This window comes from Chelonoidis abingdonii, chromosome 5 (genome assembly GCF_003597395.2).
Source record: "Chelonoidis abingdonii isolate Lonesome George chromosome 5, CheloAbing_2.0, whole genome shotgun sequence".
In the NCBI taxonomy this organism is placed as follows: Eukaryota; Metazoa; Chordata; order Testudines; family Testudinidae; genus Chelonoidis; species Chelonoidis abingdonii.
This window is the reverse complement of record NC_133773.1, coordinates 142,502,471-142,525,686: the sequence shown is the minus strand read 5'-3', so window position 1 is coordinate 142,525,686 and position 23,216 is coordinate 142,502,471. Positions and strand designations below refer to the sequence as shown.

General features: G+C 47.7%; 1 protein-coding gene across 1 annotated transcript; it reads left to right on the top strand.

Annotated features, from left to right (window-relative positions):
• The first annotated feature begins 97 nt into the window (after positions 1-97).
• LOC116815999 (homeobox protein EMX1) lies at positions 98-22,655 on the top strand. Its single transcript, XM_032764865.2, has 3 exons — positions 98-502; positions 6,412-6,596; positions 22,035-22,655. Exons 1-3 carry the CDS (start codon positions 148-150, stop codon positions 22,200-22,202), a joined length of 708 nt encoding a protein of 235 aa, XP_032620756.1. The 5' UTR covers positions 98-147; the 3' UTR covers positions 22,203-22,655.
• Positions 22,656-23,216: the final 561 nt, after the last annotated feature.

Below are 23,216 nucleotides of genomic sequence, written 5' to 3'. Positions count from 1 at the left end.
GACACGCTCACCTGCTTGCACTTCTTCTGGGCTGGGGGGTGGGGGGGCGGGGGGCAGAGTTGTGTGTGTGTGTTTCGGGGGGGATCTTTTGCACACACACACACAAGAGGCACAACCCCCTCCAAAGAACTCACTCCAGACCAAATCATGTTCCAGCCAGCAGCTAAGCGGTGCTTCACCATCGAGTCGCTGGTGGCCAAGGACAATCACTTGGCTTCAGAGGACCCCATCCGACCTACAGCCCTCAACTACCCCAACCCTTCCACGGCCGAGGCGTTCGTCAATGGCTTTCACAGCGCGGCAGCCGGCAGGTCCCTGTACAGCAGCCCGGAGCTGGTCTTCCCAGAGGCCGTGAGCCACCCCTCCTTGAGCGTCCACCCGCACCAGCTAGGCGCGTCCCAGCTCCAGCACCCGCACTCCTTCTTCGCTCCCCAGCACAGAGACCCCCTCAACTTCTACCCCTGGGTGCTGAGGAACAGGTTCTTCGGACACCGATTTCAAGGTAAATCAGGAATCTCCAGCCTCGGGAAGGGAGGGGATTTCCCCGGCTTGTCGCTGCCCCTGTCCCTCCCCTTCAAAACGCATAGACAGACCTACCGGGCAAACCAGGCAGCCACTTCCTTTAGCGAGAGGCCAGGGAGTCACAAGGAATAGAGGGTCTATGCAGGTGTGTGCTGGACATGTGTAGATCCAGGCTTATTCCCACACATACGAAATGCAAGGGCAGAGTTTTAGTGCATTGAACAATTTCTTGTTGTTGATTTCTTCTTGCATTCAGCATTCTATCTATCTATCCCCAGCCACTCCCTCTATCTATCTATCTATCTATCTATCCCCATACACCCCATCTATCTATCTATCTATCTATCTATCTATCTATCTATCCATCCTCTTTGCAGTGTTGGTCCCAAGAGATAAAAGAACCACCGTGGGTGAGGTAATGTCTTTTAAAGAAACAACTAAGAGTCCAGTTGACTAACAGATTTATTTGGGAATAAGCTTTTGTGGGTAAAACCTCCACTTCTTCAGGTGCATGGAGTAAAAGGCAATTGCTGCAAAAGCAATTTTCCCTCTCGTGATATTGATATCTCCTCATCAATTATAGGGAGTGGACCACATCCACCCTGACTGAATTGGCCTTGTCAGCACTGGTTCTCCACTTCTCTTCCTGTGTCAGTATAATAATGCCTGCATCTGTAATTTTCACTCCATGCTCTGAAGAAGTGGGTTTTTTAACAAGGAAAGCTTATGCCCAAATAAATCTGTTAGTCTTTAAGGTGCCACCGAACTCCTCCTTGTTTTTGTGGATACAAATTAACATAGCTACCGCTCTGAGACTTGTCTTTTAAAAGATCAACTTCTGTTGGTGGCAGAGACAAGCTTTCCAGCTACAGAGCTCTTCTGAAGCAGCTTGCATGCATATGCACGTCTACACAAATGCATACATAGATATCATTGTACCGCATGCATATACTGCTTGTGTATTGCCGTGTATATTCTGAAGAAGACCTCTGTGTAGCTGGAAAGCTTGTCTCATCCATAAACAGTAGTGGATCCTTAAAATATATATTATCTCATCCACTATCTATCTATCTAACTATCTATCTATCCATCTATCTTCTTGTGAGCTTGCGTTTCTATTGCATCCTCAGATATAGGTATATGTATTCTTTCTCTCTCCATAGGACTTTTAATATACAAATATATTTCCAGTGCAGCAATCTACACAAGCACTATATGCATGCAACACAATTACAAACATGAATGCGTGTTGTCCTGTATCTGTATATGTGCCGATTTGTGTATGTATAAAGAACCATGAGACTTGAAAACAATGCATCGCTGTTTCAAGGGAAAATACAAACATTAGATTACCAAGATTTCGTTTATAGAGATATTTATAATATCTGAACGCGGTAGCTGAGATGCTGAAAAGTATACGAGCGTATTTATAGTTTAAGGAACAAATATGAACGAATTAAGGAGCGTGTGTAGATAGAAAACACACGTCTGTAGTAAATCAAATATTTCCTTTTAAAAGAATTATTGGATGTTGTTTTCAAGCTCTCTGGATTTTGATTTTGGTTTTATTATTTTTTTTTTGCCTGCTTGTTTTTGTTTTCACGTAAACTAAACTCGTCCCCCCTGTCCCTGAGCTGTTCGCGGCCCAGTCTCGCGGCAGAGAGGCAGGTTACGAAATAAATCCACGGGAAAGGTCTGCGGCGTTAAAACTGTTGCTTCGGCAGCCTTGTTCCTAAACTCAGCTCAAGTTTTCTTGTTCTCTCCCGGGACATCTGTTCTCAGCATTCGGACCCTGCTGGCTGGGCGCTGCTGGACACAGCCCCTGGGTAATTGTGAATCTAGTTTCCCAGAAGAAATAAAAAAAAAACTGGAGCAATAAATGTAGGAGCTGCTCTCGCATTTCCCAGGGCGCGTTGGGAGTGGGAGAAACCTCGCCCCTGCGCTGGGGTATTTTTAATAATAGATCTGAGCGGGTCTGGGGGCAAAGAAAAACAATGATCGAATAAGGGATCCGAGCCCGGATGCCTTTGAACTCAGTAAGTCAGGGGGAGTTTTTGCCATTGATTGTAAAAGCCAGGATCAGCCCCAGTGTCTATAGGCCAGGCTCGTGGAAAAATTACATATAATTATATTTGCATAGATATATATAATTTGCTAGATATAGCTTCCCTCCAGGGTATGTGACAGATATAACGTAGCCAATAAAGTTCATATTATACACTCTGTACCTACACACAGTATAGAGAGATTAGATTCTATTTTGCAAATATACTCATCTCTTTATATATAATTTACATACTTTTATGTGGCTGGGGTGGCGATCTCTCTCTGTGTATACACACACACACACACGCACGCATTTACTTTGTCACAGCTGCCATACACTTGAACCCTGGATGTGATGTGTGTTCACATGGCTGTCTGCTACTTCTTTCGATTTATAACAAAACATTTAACCTACATATGTCATTTTTAGACCTGATGTACAACTAGAAGTATATGAAAAATAGAAATAGATCTAGTAATTGACACGTGTAAATAAGCGTATGCCTGTGGCTAGGTGTGCGTTTGTGTATCGCATCCAATTGGAATCCTATGCAAAAAATAAGTCCCTGTGCCCACGTGGGTGTATGTCTCGGAGAATTATTTCCTCAAAATGCATAATATATTGGAAATGATTAGTCCTTCCATACCCACAAACTCCCGCGGATTTCTGCTCAGCAATTATTATATGATACCTCCAGCAGTTGTGTGTGTGTATATATATATATATATATATATATATGCAATTTCTCTTCTATTCTCTAAATTTCCCTTCTAGTCTCTCAAACCAAGGGAAAGGTTTCGCTTGCACCTAATCTCCAAAAGGAGACTTTTTTAATATTTTTTTTGGGGTAAAGAAAACAAGAGCCTGTGTTAGGAGTTTGACCCAGGCTGAGGTTGCAAAGCTGCTGAGATACTCGGGTGTTTCTCCCCACCCACCCCCTCTCCCCAATCCTCATTACCGAGTTATAAATGCAAATCCACATTAGGCTTTTCACTCCATACACTAAACCAAGTAAAAAGAGAGCAGGAGATCATCAAAGGCTGGCTTTGTTCTGGGCGGGAAGGGAAAGATTAGGTTATCTCCTCAGCAGCAAATTCTCTCGCCTGGCTCCTGGCTATGCCTGCTTAAGCAATAAATTGCCGCTCGCGAGATTGCTGAAATTGTTATGTGTCAGCAGCACAGATTAGCCTGAGAGATAAAAAAAAAATCCAGGGGGTCAGAGCAAGTTCCCTCTTTGGGCAAAATCCCTTTTTCCTGCTCGCGGGAGGGGATCGGCCGGACATCCCAGCCGCTGCCCGCCCTGCTTCTGGGAGCGGAACCACACGGGCAAAAAGATCCCCGGATCCCATGTGGCACCCGCCTCCCCCCGCCCAATATACAAAGCAAATACCCCTTCCCCCCAAAAACAAATCGCTTCTGTCCATTCTAGGCTCGGCGATGCTCCTGTTTCGCGGGGAGGCGGAGCAGGGAAGTGGGCTACAAGGGAAAGTGTAAAAGTCAGCTTAGGGCCGCTGTGCGCTTGGAGATCCCTTCTGAATGGCTAGCACCGGGGGCTCTCCTGCCTCCTCCTGCTCCAGGGCATTTCAGCGGAGAGCGGCTGCAGAGAGGAAGTGTCCAGCCATAGACCAGTTTGGGTGGGATCCCCCCACCTGACGTGTATTCGCGGCTTTATTGACGATTGATTTGTATCAGCGCCCAGAGCCCCCTGAGTCATGGATCCGGCGTTCGGCGCTGTACAAAGCTGCCGAGGGAAAGGTCCCTGGCCCGAAAGGATCGCAGCCCGGGCTGTCTCTCCCCCCCCCACCGCACCGCCTGGGCTGCAGCCCGGGGGGGATGCGGCCGGGTTCGCTGGTAGTCCGTTCCCGGATCGCTGCTGGGGCCTGGCCAGCCCGGTTCTCAGCGATTCCCCAGCAGAGCCGCTTCGCTGGGACGTTGGTCACCAACTTCAGCGCTGCTCCCAGAGGCCGCGGCTGAGATTTCTTGCCCGGTTACTTGGCTGGAGGCGCAGCGGGGAGCAGATAGGAGGTGGAAACCCCCCCCCCCGGGGCCTGGGAATGGGGGAGAAACGGGTCCCCAGCTGTAAAGTCCGGGCGCTCTGGGCTCCACTGTAGACCTGGCTGGGACGGGTTCAGCCTCGGTGTGCAATGGCCAAAGGCTGCCCGCCGGCCCGTGCCCTAACCCAGCCTCCTGTTTTCCCTGGCAGCCTGGCCAGCGCCAGCGGGAGAAGACGCTTCTCCAGGCGGCCAGGTTTGCCCAGAGAGGGGGGTTCTCCTCCGCAAAGGGGCGGAGGGGGTCTCCCCGATTCCACCCGACTTTCCTCTGCTGCGCCGGTGATACTGGGGGGAAGGGGTCACTCGGATCAAGGGAGATTTGTGTAGCAAGTGCTCGGCCTTTCCAGTCCCGAACTAATGTACCTAGGGCCACTTCTGTCTTTTTACCAGCGATCTCTGAGCCACTGCTTCGCCTCTAGCCAATAACTGTCTTTCTTTCTTTCTTTCTTTCTCTTATGCATCTATTTCCCTTTCTTTCCATTTACTATACTTATCGATGTCCACTTCTTTCTTTCTTTCTATCTATCCCCATCCGCCCCATCTATCTATCTATCCCCATCCGCCTCATCCGCCCCATCTATCTATCTATCTGTTGCTTTCCCGGCTGCCGCTCCTGTGTTCCCGACCCCGCTCCAGCCGGGAGTTACTCCCAGGACTTTGGATGTCATGACGCTGCTTTTTGCGGCTCCTTTTCCCAGGCAGGGCCCCGGCCGCAGCGGGACAAGTGCGGGCGGAGAATGCGGCTCCTAAGACCCTAGCAAGGCTCGGCCGTTTCTGAGGCGCTGCAGGCTCCCCGGCTTTCCCTGTCCCCGGCTGAGCAGTTAATTAAAAGCTCCGCTCGCTTTGCAATTGCTTAAGTGCAGGGTCCTGACAGCCGCCGCCAGATCATTTGTCAGGGGGCTCTCGGCGGTACCTGCAGCACCTCGCTCTTCCCGCGGCCTGACCCCGCCCTGGATGGGGGCAGAGATAAGGCCCGTTTCAAAGGGAGCCTCCCTGTGATTTATGGGCACCAATAAGCTCGGCCTTGTTACTCTGCCCGGGCTTTAATTACAGGGCAGGTCCCTGCGCAGCGCGGCACGGCGCGGAGCGGAGCTCAGCTTGCTGGCCGGGGCCGCTCGCGGGGGGCTGGGGCTGGCTCCCTGTTCTGGGCGGGGGTCCCCCTTTGGAAGCGGGGAGGCAGGAGGCCGGATCGCTCCACCGCAAACTCATAGAAATCACCCACCGCCACGTCTTCGTTCACATCCCTTGTGTGTGCGCTCTTCGCTTTCTTGCTTCTGATTCATTCTTCACTTGTATCAGAAGGGGAGCCCTGTTAGTCTGGAGCTGTAAAACAGCAGAGTCCTGTGGCACCTTGTAGACTAACAGACGCTTTGGAGCATGAGCTTTTGTGGGGGAATACCCACTTCATCGGATTCTTCACTTGCTTTCTTGTGCTTTCTCGTTATTCTTTCTTCCTTTTCTTCCTTCCTGTCCTCTTCTTTTTCTTTCTTTCTTTCTTTCTTTGTGTTCCCTAGGGCTCCCCAATCCTGAGGCTGCCCAAGGGACTTTCATTCCCACGCATGAAGATCAGAGTAGGGGGAAGGGAAGCCCCTTTGGTGGCTGGGGGACAGGAGAGGAAAAGGAACAGCCTGCAAAGAAAGGGGCGAGTCACCCACAGGACACACTCACACATTTCCCCAGCGAGAGGTGGGGCAGGGAGGGGGCTGGGCAGACTAAGAAGTTGGTGGGGGGGTGCCCTGAGGTGTGAGCCCTGGCCTGGCATGTCTCTGATTCTCAGTGCTTTGTCTGCAGGGAGCGAAGTGTCCCAGGAAGGTTTGCTACTGCATGGGCCATTTGCCAGGAAGCCCAAGCGGATCCGCACGGCCTTCTCCCCATCCCAGCTCCTGCGGCTCGAGAGGGCCTTCGAGAAGAACCACTACGTGGTGGGGGCCGAGCGCAAACAGCTGGCCAGCAGCCTCAGCCTCTCTGAGACCCAGGTAAGTACAGGGGGAGGGATCCAGCCATCCTCCCTCCCGAGCCTCTCTTCCTCCTTCCGTTGTGGTGTTGCGTGCCATGCAGAAATGGATAGGTCACCTTTGCTTGGCTGTGGGGGTGCAATAGCATGCCACATGTTTCATTGGGAGGGGCACAGAGGGGAACAATTGTACCAGGGCCTGTACTCAAAGGGGCCCCTAAAACATCTGTAACTAGGGTGAAATGGGAGGGCATCAGGCCCCAGGCGATGTAGCAGGCATCCCGGGTCTCAGCACAGTTGTGCAGCCAGTTCCCTGAAGCTGCTCCCATTCTGCTGGGCAAAGAGCTTTCCTCTGCTCCCCCAAGCTGAGCCGACACAGAAGTTAGGGTGGGTGGATATTCAGACAAGGTACTGCAAGGAATTGCACCTGTTAGCGCAAATTGTATTTGCAGGCCAAGGGACTGATAGTTGCAGAGCACAGAATCATTTTCCTTTAGCAAAGTAGGTTACTATTATTATGGTCTGGCTCTCCCTTGTATCTGTTGAATCAAAAACTGTCAACTATCTGCAAGAAATGAATAAGGAATAAGGATATTTGGAAAGGGGAGGAAATTCCTCAGGACTTCAAAGACGCAGTCTTATTACACTATACAACGAGAAAGGCAACAAATCTGACTAGCTTAACTCCCAGCCTGACTCTCTGGTATCTGTAGATGATAAAAGACTTTCCCCTACTTTGCTCAGTCAGCTTACTATGATTATTATTATTCACTATATCAAGGGCTTGAGACCCAGCAGTGCAAATGTTTGTAAGATCATTTCCCCCAAAGTCCTGGGCTAATGGAACAATACTTTGTGGATTAATTTTTAACTTATACATAATTATGGGATAACTATTCTTGCTAATAACAATCATTAGAACATTCATTGCTATAAAAACCTATGACCTGTAGCATCATTCCATTGCATGTAACACTGCAAAAAAGGAACCTTATTGCACTTGTTTGTCAATATAAACAAACTTTACAATTTGTATAAGTTGAGCCAGATAAGAAATAGGAGCCAGGAGTTGCTGTAAATTAAAAAGGAATGGAGATTCATTTTAACTAAACTTTCCTCCATCTTGGACAAGATTTTACAAGGGCATTTTTCCTCACAGCATTAAGAAAAACTGAAATCCAGAAATATTATAGATAGGAGTGTGGGTGTAAAAAATATACCACAGAGAGAAAAGATGCAGAGGTGAAGGAGCGAAGGAATATACCCAGACTGGATCAGACCAGAGGTCTATCTAGTTCAGTATGCTGTGTCCAACTTCAGCTTCTTCAGAGAAAGGTGCTAAATTCCCCACAGTGGACAAGATGGAATAAGCTGCACATTGAGAAAGTTTCTTCTTACTCCTCTCAGTCAGTGGTTGTCTTATTCCCTGAATTAGGAAGGTTTATAGTCCTTCGATGTTGTTATCCAATCTAATGTAGCCGTGAATGTTCTCATTATCCACATCAGTGGCCAATCTGTTTTTGAATCTTGCTAAATTCTGTGTGAGTATATATTATACAGTATAAATATATAACTAAATGTACACGTATGTATACACACACATGCACGCACGCACGCACGCGCACACAGGTTCTTGGAAGATCTCAGCAGCAAAAAGTTGCCCCAGGATTAAAAAGTTTCTGAGTTTGGGTTATCAGGCATAATTTCAGGAACAGCTTTAAACCTTTGGAAAACTGGATAGATAGATAGATAAGGCTGAATTCAGACTTGGATCCAGATCCAGTCTCCTCAGTGCTTTGGCTCTGCATATCCCCATTTGGAATTTTTTGAACCCCAGGGGATCATTTTAAATGTGTTCACCCCAAATCCAATGAGACAGGTCAATCACTGGGATGCCGTTTGTCATCACCCATGCTCTGCGGTCCTGTATTCTTCTTTGCTTCTTCTGTCATGCCTCACGTATAAAGCCAGCTCTCAGAAAAACCCCAAAAGGTTAATGAAACAAATGCCAATTAGTTTTGAAGGCAACAGCCGTCAAATATTGCCCCAGGGGGTCAAGGAATCCTTGGGATTGTGCTATGTTGCCCCAAGCCTAATTGTGATTTGTTCAGAAAATTGAAAGACGTGTATCTCTAAATCTGGGTGAATGTGCATGTGTATGGACAGAAAGAGAGCAGAATCTCACGTTTTATTGTATATTTATAAATATTGTATATTTATAGTTCTAGAAATCCCGTGGATGCATTTTTGTAGCTTTCTAGTACAGGGTTATTTATCATCTGCAGTCACTCAGTGAACACAGGTTGGCAGTTTGCACTGAGAGACTTCTCTTTGGAATCGCCAATAACCTAAGGCCAGATTCTGAGCCTTTAATAGCATTTCAGTATCATCTCATTCCACAAAGCGTCCCACAGAAATCATTAGGAGTAAGATGCTAAACAGGAGGAGGAGGATCAGACTTGGTCCTGAATGATCACCAAAGTAATTCAGCTCATAAATGCAGCAGCAGAGCTATTTCCAAAGGGAACTTTTCGATTTCAGCCCAGATGTGTAGTGTTATTAATTTATTTTTTCATTAGCTTTGTAGCTTTTTAAAATTTATGTTTGATCATGTAAAGTGAGTGTGGCGGGGAAGAACCAATTTTCCATGAGAAACACACAAATGCTGTACCTGAAACATATGTATTACTGTATGAATGGGCATCAAAGTACTGACAGAGACCCTGACCGGTCGCTGGAATCAATTTATCCCATCCACGCGTCTCAAAAGAGGAATTAAAAAGTGTAGCTCAGATTGTAACACACATTTATAGCCACCACATATATTACTACAGTGTGGGTATATGATGTGTAAAATATACATGCACACACCTCACATCTCAGACACACACACACTGCCAGTATAAGGCATACACTTCATCATATATAAGACACACATGGTGTGTCATGCATGACATGTGCACCATCGCATAGGTAAGATTGTCACACAAACACCATTCTTACATAACATAGGCACCTTCTCTCCTACTGCGCACACACAGAGACTCACATATAAACATGCCCGTACATATTTTTTATTTTAGATGAGAGAAGTGCAAATGTCCCCCAAATTCAGTAACTCGACTCCTGGGCCTACTCTCGTCTGCAGAAGTGTGGCGCTCAAGGCAGGACCTTGCTCCGTCTCTGAGCAGTTCTTCTTCTGGCACTTGATTTCTGCGCTTTGTCCCAGTCTCAGCTAAGACTTTCTGGGATGCTTGGAAGCACCTGCATCCGCTCCTGAGAAGAGGCAGCTGCAGTGTCACAGCTGGAGTGAGGCACAACTGGGACCAGAGAGCAACATCTGGAGCAGCCCAGAAAGAAGGTGGAGAAGGGTCTGAAGAGACCCACCCACACCTGTCCATCCCTTTGAGTCCCAGCCCAGGAAAGAGCTGGGTATTGCCCAGAAATTGCCTTTAGATATAGGGTATGAGGTGTATGGAAGGGTCACTAATCTCCTGTCCTGTGGAGTTAACAGAGACTGAGGCTGGGGCATAGGCACCAGAGCGGGGGGCTGAAATAGATTCAACAGGGCTATAACACACCTACTAATGAGGGTCAGCCTGGGGTGTGCCCACAGGGGATCCAGCCCACACCATACCCACTAACAGGAGAGGTGGTGGGTTTGTGGCTGTTGTGCTGCTGTTGGGGTGGGGGGTGTAGTTTGTGTGCTGTGTGTTGATTTGATTAGGAGGGGTGGTGGGGTTGTGTGTGCTGTGCTGCTGTGGGGGTGTGATATGTGTAGTTTGTGCGCTGTGTGTTGATTTAGTTAGGGGGGTGGTGGGGTTGTGCATGCTGTGCTGCTGTTGGGGTGTATAGTTTGTGTGCTGTGTGTTGATTTAATTAGGAGGAGTGGTGGGGTTGTGGGTGCTGCTGTTGGGGTGTGGTATGTGTAATTTGTGTGCTGTGTGTTGATTTGGTTAGGAGGGGTGGTGAGTTTGTGTGTGCTGTGGTGCTGTTAGGGTGTGGTGTGTGTAGTTTGTGTGCTGTGTGTTGATTTGGTTAGGAGGGGTGGTGAGTTTGTGTGTGCTGTGGTGCTGTTAGGGTGTGGTGTGTGTAGTTTGTGTGCTGTGTGTTGATTTGGTTAGGAGGGGTGGTGAGTTTGTGTGTGCTGTGGTGCTGTTAGGGTGTGGTGTGTGTAGTTTGTGTGCTGTGTGTTGATTTGGTTAGGAGGGGTGGTGAGTTTGTGTGTGCTGTGGTGCTGTTAGGGTGTGGTGTGTGTAGTTTGTGTGCTGTGTGTTGATTTGGTTGGGGAGTGGGGGGTTGTGGGTGCTGTGCTGATAATGCTGGCATGTATGTGTAGTTTGTGTTCTCTTTATGTGTGGATTTGAGAAAGAGGGTTTGGTGTGATGTGTTGGTGCTGGGATGTGTGCACAGTCTGTGTCCAGCCTGTGGAGAATAGATCCATAGCACGGGGGCAGACAGGACAGTACATTGGTCCTAGGTCTGGCCTACGTGATAGGATCCTTCTTGTATAATACACGCACCTTCTCTCATCCCGTTAATGCACAATCACACACACAATCACACAGACATTTTTAATTTCAGATGAGAAAAGTGCAAATTGCCTAACCGGCCCTCAAAGACACACACACGCACAACTCCAGTGCTGATGCTGGGAGACGGGGGTTGCCTGTGTACTGCGATGTATACTTAGTCTGACTTTAGCCCTACGTTTCTGTGATTCTGTGGGTCAATTTGTGTCAGGAGGCTTGTGGGCTTGGTGTGACATGCTGATGCGGGATGCAGGTGTAATTTGTGTATGTCAGTTTGTGTCAGAGGGGTTGTGGGTTTGTTGTGCTGCACTGATGTTGGGATGCAGGTGTAGTTTGTGTGCTGTGTAAGTGTTGATTTGTGTCAGAGGAGTTGATGTGAAGTGCTGCAGGAAGTGTGCGTAGCTTGTACGCTACGTGTGTGTCGATTGGTGTCAGAGGGTTTGGTGCGACGTGCTGAACTGGAATGCGCGCGTCATTTGTGCATGGAGTGAGTGTGTCGATTTGTGTTGGAGGGTTGTGGGTTCGTTGTGACGTGCTGATGCCGGGATGCATGTGTTGTCTGTGTGCTGTGTGTGTTGGGTTGTTTAGGAGGGGCTGTGGCTCTCTGTTAGAGGTGTGGATGGAGGAGTTGTGTTGGCTGTCGAGTGTGTGTTGTTTGTGTGTGTGTGGTGTTGGAATAATTTTGCCAACGGAAATTGACAAAATGCTGCTTGACTTTTTGTGAAGCTTTTTGGCAAATGAAAACCATCCTGTTCCTCCAGAGGCAGGTATTGGAGGCGACTCCTGTAAACTCCAGCTGCAAAGCAGGAGGAAGACCATGGCTGGGTGGTTCTGTTTCAAAACACTCCATCCCCAGGCGAGGGCTCAGTGGTGCTCCTGGCGAAATCAGGGGGAGCTTCGCCATTGACCTGAGAGCAAGGCTGGGCCTAACATTTATTATCCCAAAATTCAAAACCCTCATTCAAAGGCCCCAGTTACCTCCAGGAAAAACTTGGGTTCAGCTGAGATGCTTTGTTGGGTTCCTTCTGTCATCCACCCCCAGTGGGAAAAGCCAGCCCACCCCAGTTGGCAGTTCAGGAAAGCATAGCTGTAGGTGCACCTGCATGACCAAGCTGGCAAACCGGGCAGGGGAAGAGGGTGAATTTGTACTGCTAAAGTCTTATATGTGCAGTGAGTGAAGAATAGCCACTCGCTACGCAGGAGCCATGCTGGCAGGCTGGCAGTGAGAATGGCAAGGGTCTCTGAGTGGATGCCCCTTGCCCTGCTGATCTGTGGTTTAGGAGGCAGAACCGCTTGTTGTTCCATGGGGAAAATTCCTCCCCCTCCAAAATTCCGTTAGTCGAGACTCCTATAGGGAAGTGTGGGCCCCTACCCTGGAAGACTAGACACTCCAATAGAAGGGAGAGGTGCTAGTGGCCTGAGCACAGGTCTGGGAGCCATGCCCTCTTGAGCTTGAATCAGTGACCACAGGCAAGTCACAGCATGTCTGCCTCAGTTTCCCTGTCTATGACATGTTGGGGAGAATAACCTTTCCCACCCCCTGAAAAGAGTGCTGTGTGGATTCCTGATGAACATTTGGGCTTGGAAGACAAAAAGTCCTGTGCAATCTCAAGGGGAAAGGCCTCCTATGTTATTTCTTCTTGCCACTGCTTTTGGCTGTGACTGGGGGGTTGTGGGGTGGCGAATGAATAGTGTTGTGTCTGGCCTAGCTCCCTTTTTCACAGGTGGCAGCTCCATAGTGGCTACTGATTTTTTCTGACACCTAGGACAGAGAGATGAGTCACGGCCAGCAGGGGAGGATTATGTTAGGCACTGCAGTGTCCCATTAACAGTGGTCATGAGATGCATTGACAATAGATCCAATGGCATGCAGAGCAGAGAGGAAAATCAATCTGTCCTGTGTCTAGCACCTGCAAGAGGTGTGCCTTGAATTAACATACATGGCATTCTGTCGATAACAATAACAGCACTAACAGTCAAGGCCTTGCTTTATTGTAGAAAAACTATTTGGGTTCCAATGTGACTATATTGCCAATTAACCAATAATAATGGGAGATATACCTATCTCCTAGAACTGGAAGTGACTTTGAAAGGTCATTGAGGCCAGCCCCCTGCCTTCACTAGTAGGACTAAATACTGATTTTTGTCTCAGGTCCTTAAGTGGCCCCCTCAAGGGCTGAACTCACAACCCTGGGTTTAGTAAGCCAATGCTCAAACCACTGAGCTATCCCTCCTCCTAAGCCAAACACTGGGATGCTGTTCAATGATGGTGAAGGTAACAGAAATCAGAATCCTAGGGTTAGAAGGGACCACAAGGGTCATCTCATCTAGTCTAGGTATGAAAATAAACGCACAAAAGTTAAGGAAGGAAAGAGTTCAGCACCTCAAAGGAATGTTAGTTTGCTAATCCTGTATCTACAACACTTACCATTACTGTATTAAAGTGCACATTTAGACAGAATAACAAGGATATAAACACATTCACTGGGATGGAGGCAACATTCTGAGGCTAAATGTGGGACTAGATTTTGCTCTCGGTTACAGTGGTATAAATCTGGAATATCTCCACTGATTCTGATGGATTTACACAGAATTTCCCTCTTAAAGTGCCGTTAGACTCTGGAAAGTGACAGGTACCAGGGGGCAGCCGTATTAGTCTGTATCTGCAAAAACAATGAGGCATTCTTGTGGCATCTTAGAGACTAACACATTGATTTGGGCAGAAGCTTTCGTGGGCTATAAAGTGACTGTAGAACAGACACCGTGGGATTTTATTTATTTAGTGGCTCCTGATCCAGTTTGCTCCAACGACAATCCCAAAGATGTTTTCTTCTAACTGCCAGCCCAGGAAATTCAGCCTGGGCATCAGAAAGACAAGCTGTGTTCTTTCCGAATTCTGCCTTGACACAAACAATCAAGATCTGTGACTGGAATCTGGTTAACAATTTGGTTAAGTATGAATGAGCCGGAACAGAATCCGGTGCCCTGTCTTGTAGCTGTGTTGGCCCCTGCAGGGCAAAAAGGAGTGAAAACTTCCCTTGTTGGGCAGCTTTGACTCAGAGACTCGGATGGGGCCATGTCTGTTGAGTACAAAGGTGTCATGGTTACAGTCACTTTTCTGACCATAATCACTGCTTAACTCTTTCATTCCCTGGCTTTTGCACATTTATATTTGTAACCTTTATGGTCTGTTGAACATAAATTCCTGTATTTGAATTTTGCTGTGGTTTTGAAAAGACAAACTCCAGAGCTATTAGGGGTGAGGAGTTTACAAAATGGAGATACTGATTTTATGAGCTCAGCTGCTTTGGCCAATGGTGACCTGTGCCTTGTAGTATATTCAGAAAGCAATTGGACTCTGGTCGCTCCAGGACAGTTTAGTCCCTGCCAGGACTGAAGAGTGACCCTATGTGGTGTCAATAGACAGCACAAGCTGGGTTATCCAGCCTGGCAGCTAGTGAGCCCCAGAGAACCACTGTGTCCAGCAGCCTCCATAATGAATATTCTTCATATTGATTATACCTCGGTCCTATCTCATCTCTGCCCTGAAGGACATGGCAGGCCCTGAATTCTAAGGATACAGTGCAGTAGGGAATGGTGTGAGTTTGCAGAGCAGGGCACTTCAGAGATGCCACTGTGATCAAGCTCATGGAAAGAACCTAGAAAGAATCAAGTGCTGTGCCGAGTAACAGGGCAGAAATGCTGTTAAACCAGTGTTTCCATGTGCTATTTATTCCTTGCTCAGCTACTCCTGCATGCTTCACACAGGCCGCCTCCAAATACAAAGGCACCACCCGCCCACCCACCCCCTGCCACAACAACGCAGAGCGGAATGAGACAGGTTGAGAACGGCTGACAAGGAATCTTATTCCTATGCCTGCAATGGGGAGAAACAAGGGTTAATTAATACACTTCTATGGACAATGTTTCATCCTAGAAAGAAAACACTGAATAGCTCTGATGGCTGGCTCATGTACGGTCAATATGAAGACTAAAATGCATACATAGCCGTGATGATAGTGGATTAAGATCCATTCACTACAGAACTTTGTTCAGCAACCCTAGAGTCCTCCATAGCAGTTGATTATCATTGTATAACAAATCTCCTGGGATGTCAGCAGGGTTTGAAGCCAGGAGCTTCAGCATTAGAAGTATGGGTCTCGTCCACTTGAGCGAAAGAAGTATCTCCACTAACAGCTCCCTGTGTGAGGCTTTTAGTCTGTATATGAACCAGCCATTAGAGAGAGACAGAGTAACTAGTTCAGGTTTAAGTATCCAGGCGTTTGGATTTGCCTACTTTTTCTGTGGCATTTTAACTTCAGGCAACCTGGTTACATTAGCATAAAATTTCAAGCAGAGTTACTTTCCCGCTCATTGCTGGCGCTGCATTAACACAGCTGGGAAGAAAACTCAAGGAAGAGTTTAACCTAGAGTAATTCCCAAGATGAGGATAATGTCCAAAACTTTGAGTGTGTATATAGGGCAGAAGATAAAAAGTTTATAAAACAATGAAAGGGACAGAGAAAGTAGCTTGGGAGCATCTGTTCTCCCTGCTTCCTAACACAACAAGAGGGATGGTCAATGCAACTGAAAGGCAGCAAATTGCAAAATGGTAAAAAGAAATACTATTTCCACTCATGGTGTGATTAGACTGTGGAACTCACTGCCTCAGCATGTCACTGAGGCCAAGAATTTAGTACGATTCAGAGGAACTGGATGGACATTTATGTGGATGAGAATATCTAGCATTATCATAGCTAATGCTAAAAGAATTTTGAAAGGGATAACAACTTCATTTAAGCCGATTTCTATTAGGGATTGGGGAGCAGATTCTCCTACCTCTGCCTACTGTGAGGTTAGGGTGACCAGATGTCCCATTTTTAAAGGAACAGTTCTGTTTTTTGGGACTTTTTCTCATATAGGCACCTATTACCCCCCATCCTCTGTCCTGTTTTTTCACAGTTGCTCCCTGGTCACCCTGTGTGGGGTTCTTGCACTTTTTCAGCAGCATCTGGCTTGCGACCACTGTCAGACAGGATCTGGGCTAGATGGATCACAGGTCTGATCCAGCCTGGGAATTCCTATGGTGTGAGGGATGGTGGTTTACCTTTGCAACGTGGCTTTCACATCCTAGGCACCTGCAATATTGGAATGGATTCCTCCAAGCGGCGTACAGTTCAGAAAGAAGTGCTCTCTAGTGCTTAGAGCACTCTGGCTGTCAGGATGGGTTCCATACCTTGCTCTGATTTGTGCATGACCTTAGCTATTGATTTAATAGCTCTGTGCCTCAGTTTTCCCATCTATACATTGGAGATAATGATACTTCCCAAGATCCTCTGTGTCTGAGAGGCTGGACTGAAGTTTGTAAAGTGCTTTGGAGCTGTTGAATGAAAAGCAACTGTAAATATTATTTTAAAAATACCCTAAAGCTAAGAAAGCAAATAAGCTGATTCCACGTGCTTTGATTTCCGTGGGACCCACCAGTCTTGCACAACGTCCGTATTAATAAAATAACCAGTTCTTATATTTCAAGGTGGAAGATTCTAAATCGCTGCATAAAGTATATACAGGGATTATTTTGCCCACAACAGAAATGCAGCCAGCTGTGATGTGGACAACGACCTTTGTCCATCCATGGTGCATAGCACTTCAAGACAGAAAGTAGATAATATTGTGTCCAATCAATGGGGCAGTAGAGAAGCAGAATGTAACTGCCCGAACGGGAATCCAGCCAGGCCCATTCATTGCTCCTGGGGAAATGAGCCATAGGTATCTCAACAGCCAGGAGTGGTCAAGATAGTGAAGCAGCACAATGCCCCCTAGTGTCTTGCTGGCGCCTAGACTCAGTAATACTGGGAGGGAATAAGGCCATCAACTGAATCACCATCAAAGCAGAACTCTGGCTGTTGTTTATTTCCCAGAGGCCTCTCAGCCAGCTGTTGACTCAGTCTAGGCACATGCACTCTGATGAGATCACACTAGGAACTCAGGCTGGGTACATGCTTTGCGCTGCCAGCAGTTCTGTTCTGAGGCCGGTTACTCACCCGTTTGCTTTGCAGCTTCTCAGACCTCTCCCCGTAACACAGGTTAATGCTGGAAAATCCTGACACTCGAAATTTTGTTCCTTGATCATTTTTTCCATCTCTTCATATTCTTTATTCAGTAGGTAAAGGCAGTTATGCATGACTCTCCAGAGAGCAGGGAGTGGCATGCAGACATGCACCTTGGTGAAAAGGAGGAGTGGTCTTGTGGAAAAATTGTTAGCAAAGCGACATTCAAGTGCTTGCTCTGCTACCAAATTCCTATGTGACCTTGGGCAAGTCACTTAGCCTCTCTGTGACTTGGTTCCCCATGTGTAAAATGACACTTTCCTACCTCTTGTAAGGATGAATACATTAAAAATTGGGAAGTGCTCAGATATTCCAGCAATGAGGGACATAAATAGGATGAAGATTAAATAGTGCCTAATGAGGAAGCAAATATCTCACTCAATATCTGAAAATGACAAGGTTTTATGTGGCTAATTGGGAGCCTGGATAATCGAGAGGGCAGGAGCCGTTCTGCCATTCTGCAATGAGGCAGCCTTCCTCATGGTTGGGGACTCTGTCTCCCCCTCCTCCTCACAGTTCTGGCCAGGGGTCTCTGCTCTCGTGTCTGAACCACCACATTATCCGATCTCTTCCTTGTTTCCCAGCTTGGGATATGGGGGACAAAAAAGGGATTTGGATAATGAGGGTTCGGAAAAAAGGAGATACACCTTACTCCTAAGATAACTGCTGGTGATGTGTGTGAGCCAGAAGGACCCCGACTGATTCCCAGGGCAAGGGTATGGCCTGGCTGTTAAAAAAGCTCATCTTTCTGCTTATAGACAGAGCAAATTAGATGTAGGCACAATTTTCCCAGAGTCACATTCTGGAACAGAAGCGCACTCTAAGCACCGTTGTGAAACGTGGCCGTTTGCCCTGAGTTAACCAGCCTCTCTCTTCTTAGCTGTCTTTGTGTGCCACTCTACCTGCCCTGCCTGCCCAGTTTTCTCCCTCTGTCTCCGCAACTTCTGATAAGCAGCACCACTAAATGTCTCTCTCCCACCCCCTGCCCAAGAAAAGCAGAAAAGTCCCCCACAAAAACCTTTAACTGGCAATGACAGTTGCTAAATTATTTCACTAAAAATCCAGGAAGTCACCAGTTAAGGCAATGTTCCCACCAACTTAAACTCACACCTCATCCCCCCTGGACATCAGGCCGCCCAAATGTGTTCCCACACATCTCAGCACCACAGGCATCTCATCTCCGCAGCACACTCCCTGGTTCAGTCCCCGTTTAGAGCCACCCCCTCACCTTCTTCCAGTCACATCCACCCACAGACCCTCCTCAGACAGCTTCAGATAAACTCTGCATCAATGTAGAAGATGTAGGTACTCACATTGCCTCATCACCATAGTATCTGAGCATCTCAGTCTTTGATGCGCTTATCTTCCCAACACCCCGGTGATGTAGAGCGTTGCTATTATCCCCATTGCACGGATCGGGAAACTGAGGCACACATGGTTAGCTTGACAAAGGGGCTTGGGTGCTGCAGTACTGCCGGGACACAGATTTTATAGCTATATCTTAATCAGCCCTTGAAATGTGAAAGCAAATGGGAAGGAATTAGCTCTGTGTAGCATGGAGCTGGGTCAGGTGCTTATTTATCCTCACAACGTGCATTTGAGACAAAGCTGATCCCCATTTTAGGGAGGCCCAAGCCTACAAAGGTATTTAGGCTCCTAACTTCATTTATTAAATGGGAGTTAGGTGCCTAAATGCCTTCGAGAGTCTGGGCCAGAGAGACTAAGTGTTCCAGTCTGTGGCAGAGCAGGAAATGAGTCAGATCTCCCATCTCCCAGGCAGAGCCATGGGATCATCCCTCCTCTCCGCCTATATGGGCCACACTCAGGTACAATGGAAATCAGTGGAGTTTTGCCATTGACTTCGCTGGGACTAGGACTTAGACCTAAGCATTTGACTGTTCATTGAATGGGTATTGGGGGGTGGCTTGTAATGTGCGGTGCACGTTTATTCTAAGCCACTGTACCCGCCATGCTCTTTGTACCAGCTGCCCTGCTGGATTCTAGGCCAGGGGGTCTCAACCTTTCTCTTTCTGAGGCCCCTGCAACATTCTATAAAAACTCCACGGCCCACCTGTGCCACAACAATGGGTTTTCTGTGTATAAAAGGCAAGACTGGCATTAGGGGGTTAGCAAGCAGGGCAGTTGCCCGGGGCCCCACGCCACAAGTGCCCCCTTGAAACTACATGGCTCAGGCTTCAGCTTCAGCCTCAGGTGGCAGGGCTCAGGGCCCCAGGCTTCAGCCCCATGCAGTGGGACTTCAGCTTTCTACCTTGGGCCCCAGCGAGTGTAATGCTGCTCCCCCACCCTGAAACCTGCTCGCAGGGGGCCCAGAGCCCTGATTGAGAACCACCGTTCTAGGCAAAACCCTTTGGGCCTACATGACACAATGAAACTTTATTCTCTCTAGCAGCTGCTGTGCAAAACGTGTCCCCGGAAAGCTTGGTGGGGTTCCCTGGCACCGCTGCGGAGTCACACGAGAGATCATCTAGATATAGAGCCAAAGGAATCACAGAAAGGCGTAGACAAGGGAGAAATTGAGCAGTGCCATTGCATGAGCTCTGAGCCGTTCCTGTCACAGCCATACATCTGGTAACTCTGTTATGCAGCTGCAGGGGCTCTTTCACCTCAAAGTTGCTGGTTTGAATCCTGCCCTAGGTGGCTGCCAGTATTTGTCGTTTTATCTAGTTGACGTTACAAGCTCTTCACCAGAGAATCTGAGCACTTCACCAAGACTAGCTGGTCTGGGAGAGGCTGGCTGCTCGGCTCCTGTGAAAATCAGGACAGCGGATAAAAGCCCGCCCCACCCTCCACCTGGTAGGAAGTAGCATCATCTCCATTGTGCACATGAGGAAACTAAGGCACAGAGCGACTGATGTGACTTGCCCATGGCAGAATTGAGAGTAGAATTCAGGTCTGGCGAACCACAATGGAAGGGTTTTAGCTAGAGGGACATTCTTCCTCAGCAGAGAAGCCAGGTTATAAAGGGACATTTGGCCGGCACTTTCGTCTTGCCTCCTACAGATGGTTCCTCCAGCAGAGAGCAGGGTGGAGATGCTTATCCCACCAGCGTATATGTTTGGAGGTGATGCACAAGGGGCTTTGCCGTCCCTGGCTTTCAATTTCGCACCTTTCACAGACGCTGCTTTCATGTCAAAAACATTTTTTTAAAAAACATTTTGTTCGCAAGCAACACAATTTGCAGTGTACAGCTGCTGAGCAATGCTTGTCCCTTTGTCACCTCTTGGGATGCTCTGTGCTGAGCAAAACTGGGGCACCTTTCTCCGGGTTGCCATCCCAGTTTCTCTTATCTCTTTCCTTGCTGTCCCTATTTGAACCTGTGGAAGCTGAAACTAGCAACAGGGGAGCTGTCGAAGGCTGACATAAGCATCTACAAAGTGTAGCTGCTTCTAAACTCACCTGCCAGCTTGCGTCTGAAAAGCAGGGATGGAGATCCGGTAGGCTTCAGGTTTGGCCAGAAATAAGCCAGGACCAATCGCCCTCTCCTGGTATTTCATCCCTTCTCAGTCTACTCCGGGTTCCCACTGGACACTGCACAAATGAAATGAAAATGAAACAGCAGCGACTCTCAGTCTGTGACCCAGCAGAAGGCTGCACAGCCCTTCCTGGCGGCCCACAAATGGAGGGTATGTCTACACATGAAACGCTACAGTGCCATTGCTGTAGTGCTTCAGTGTAGACATGACCTACTCTGACAGGAGGGGTTCTCCCGTTGACGTAGGTAATCCCTATACCCGAGGTGGTAGCTAGGTTGATGGAAAAATTCTTCTGGTGATCTAGTGCTGTCTACACTGGGGATTAGGTGGCCTAACTACATCACTTAGGGGGGTGGATTTTTCACACCCCTCGAGCCCTGCAGCTATGCTGATGGAAGCTCCTAGTGTAGCCCAGCCCCCTGTGTTTTTAACCTCCTGTAATTCATTGCCAGTTATCTCAAGGTAGTTAACATGTTTGAAAAGGCCAGTGTGGACATTCTCCAGATGTTTGTCAGGCTACAAATGTTTGTAGTTTCACCTAGGGATCAGCACTGGATAAGCTCTAGGCTACGGCTGCACTGCACAAAAGGTGTGGTTTTTGCATCCCGATGGCTATCTCCATGTCAAATCCTAGCGGAGACAAGGCGTTGTAGTTTTTATGTAGATGTAGCTAGTCAAGGTAACTTCCAGTGTGGGATAGAGGGTTGACCTTGATCAGCTTGCTACATCAACGTAAAAATACATTACAATTATTATACACTACAATACCTCTGCATGGCAATCAGTCACTTCACTACACATACATTAGTCACTATGTTACAATACATACAGATTACAATCACTGTGCTACCCTACATTACAATCAATCACTGCACCACACAAACATAATCACCACACTACACTACACATTCATTACGCTGCATAGCCATGCAATACACAACCATACCTGTACGTTACAACCACTACACTGCACTACAGTACCTATCATAGAAGCATAGAATATCAGGGTTGAAAGACACCTCAGGAGGTCATCTAGTCCAACCCCCTGCTCAAAGCATATACATATAGCGTACATCTATATTACAGTCAATACACTTGACGTAAAATGTGCAAGGGAAGACCAATTCCTGGGCTATCTGGCAAGTCAGGCTGCGGTGGGTTGGGGAGTTGGGAAAGGAGCGGGGTTCTTTCTTACAAAGTGGTCTCCCGTGTAGAAAAAGCTAGAGGGCCCCTCTCAATGCGTGGCTTGCTCAGAGTCAAAGCACATGCGCAGAGAGAGCATAGCATCTCTGTGACCCCCCCCTCCTCTTTCTGTCTCACCCAGGTGAAAGTGTGGTTCCAAAACAGAAGGACAAAATACAAGAGGCAGAAGCTGGAAGAGGAAGGCCCCGAATCAGACCAGAAGAAGAAAGGTTCCCATCACATCAATAGATGGCGGATTGCCACCAAACAGTCCAACGGGGAAGACATTGATGTCACGTCTAATGACTAGAAAGGGGGCAGGCTGATGGCAAATAAACCAATGAGAGGAACAAAGGAGGAGGGGAAAATACAGGGCAAACAAAACAAAAAGAAAAACCGGAGCAATTTCACAAAGACAAAGCAACCGCCACCAACAGCTGAGTTTCCTCCGTGGTGCATGGGCCAAACGAGAGGCCTACGGACCAGTCCCCCCCTCGGCACTCAGTTCTGCCCACTGGGAGGCCTTCAGCGGCGCTTTGGAAATGAAAGCTCCCAGAGAACAGAGGAAACACCCCTGCAGCCATCCTGAGAACTGAACCGAGCTGCCCGTCCTCGCAGCCTGAAGCTGTCGGTCAGCCACAAGATCAAATAAAAATGTCAACCAAGAAACTCAATGTACACAATCCGTTTCTTTTTTTTACACAATTTTTATTTTAATTTATTGTTTTATTTTGTGCGTGTGTTCCCTGTCGTAGGTAGTTAACAGCTGTAGTGTGCGTTACTGTATGGTAATAAAAGCAAAATGGGCTCAACAGATATCTGATTACCTTGGCAGAGGAAGTGGGGCAGGGGGCGTTGGGGGTGGACAGGACACAGGAGTGTGTGGGCACTGGTCAAATCAAAAGCTCCACTTTTCCCATTCAACCTCAGACCCTTCACCAGCATAGTTTAAAACCAAGTTTCATTTGAATGGGAATGAAATCATTCATGGGAGAACAGGGAAATGCCTGATTCACTGTTATTTGTGACCAAGTTGATAAACTAATGCTATTTGTGGCTCCTTATTATTCGTGCTGGATGCTGGCTGGATATAAGGAATTGCTAGGCGGAATCAGACCCAAGGACCGTCCAGTCAAGTGGCCTGTCTCTGACAATGCTTCAGAGAAAGGTGTAAGTACCCCGCAGTTGTGGAATACTCTGCCTGTGGGGATAGTTTTAATTAGCCCTGGATAGTGGTTCTATCATGCCCTGAAGCATGGGGGGTTTATACCTCTTCTAAAATGCTAGGTTATTTTTTAATAATTTTCATTATGACTCTGGACAT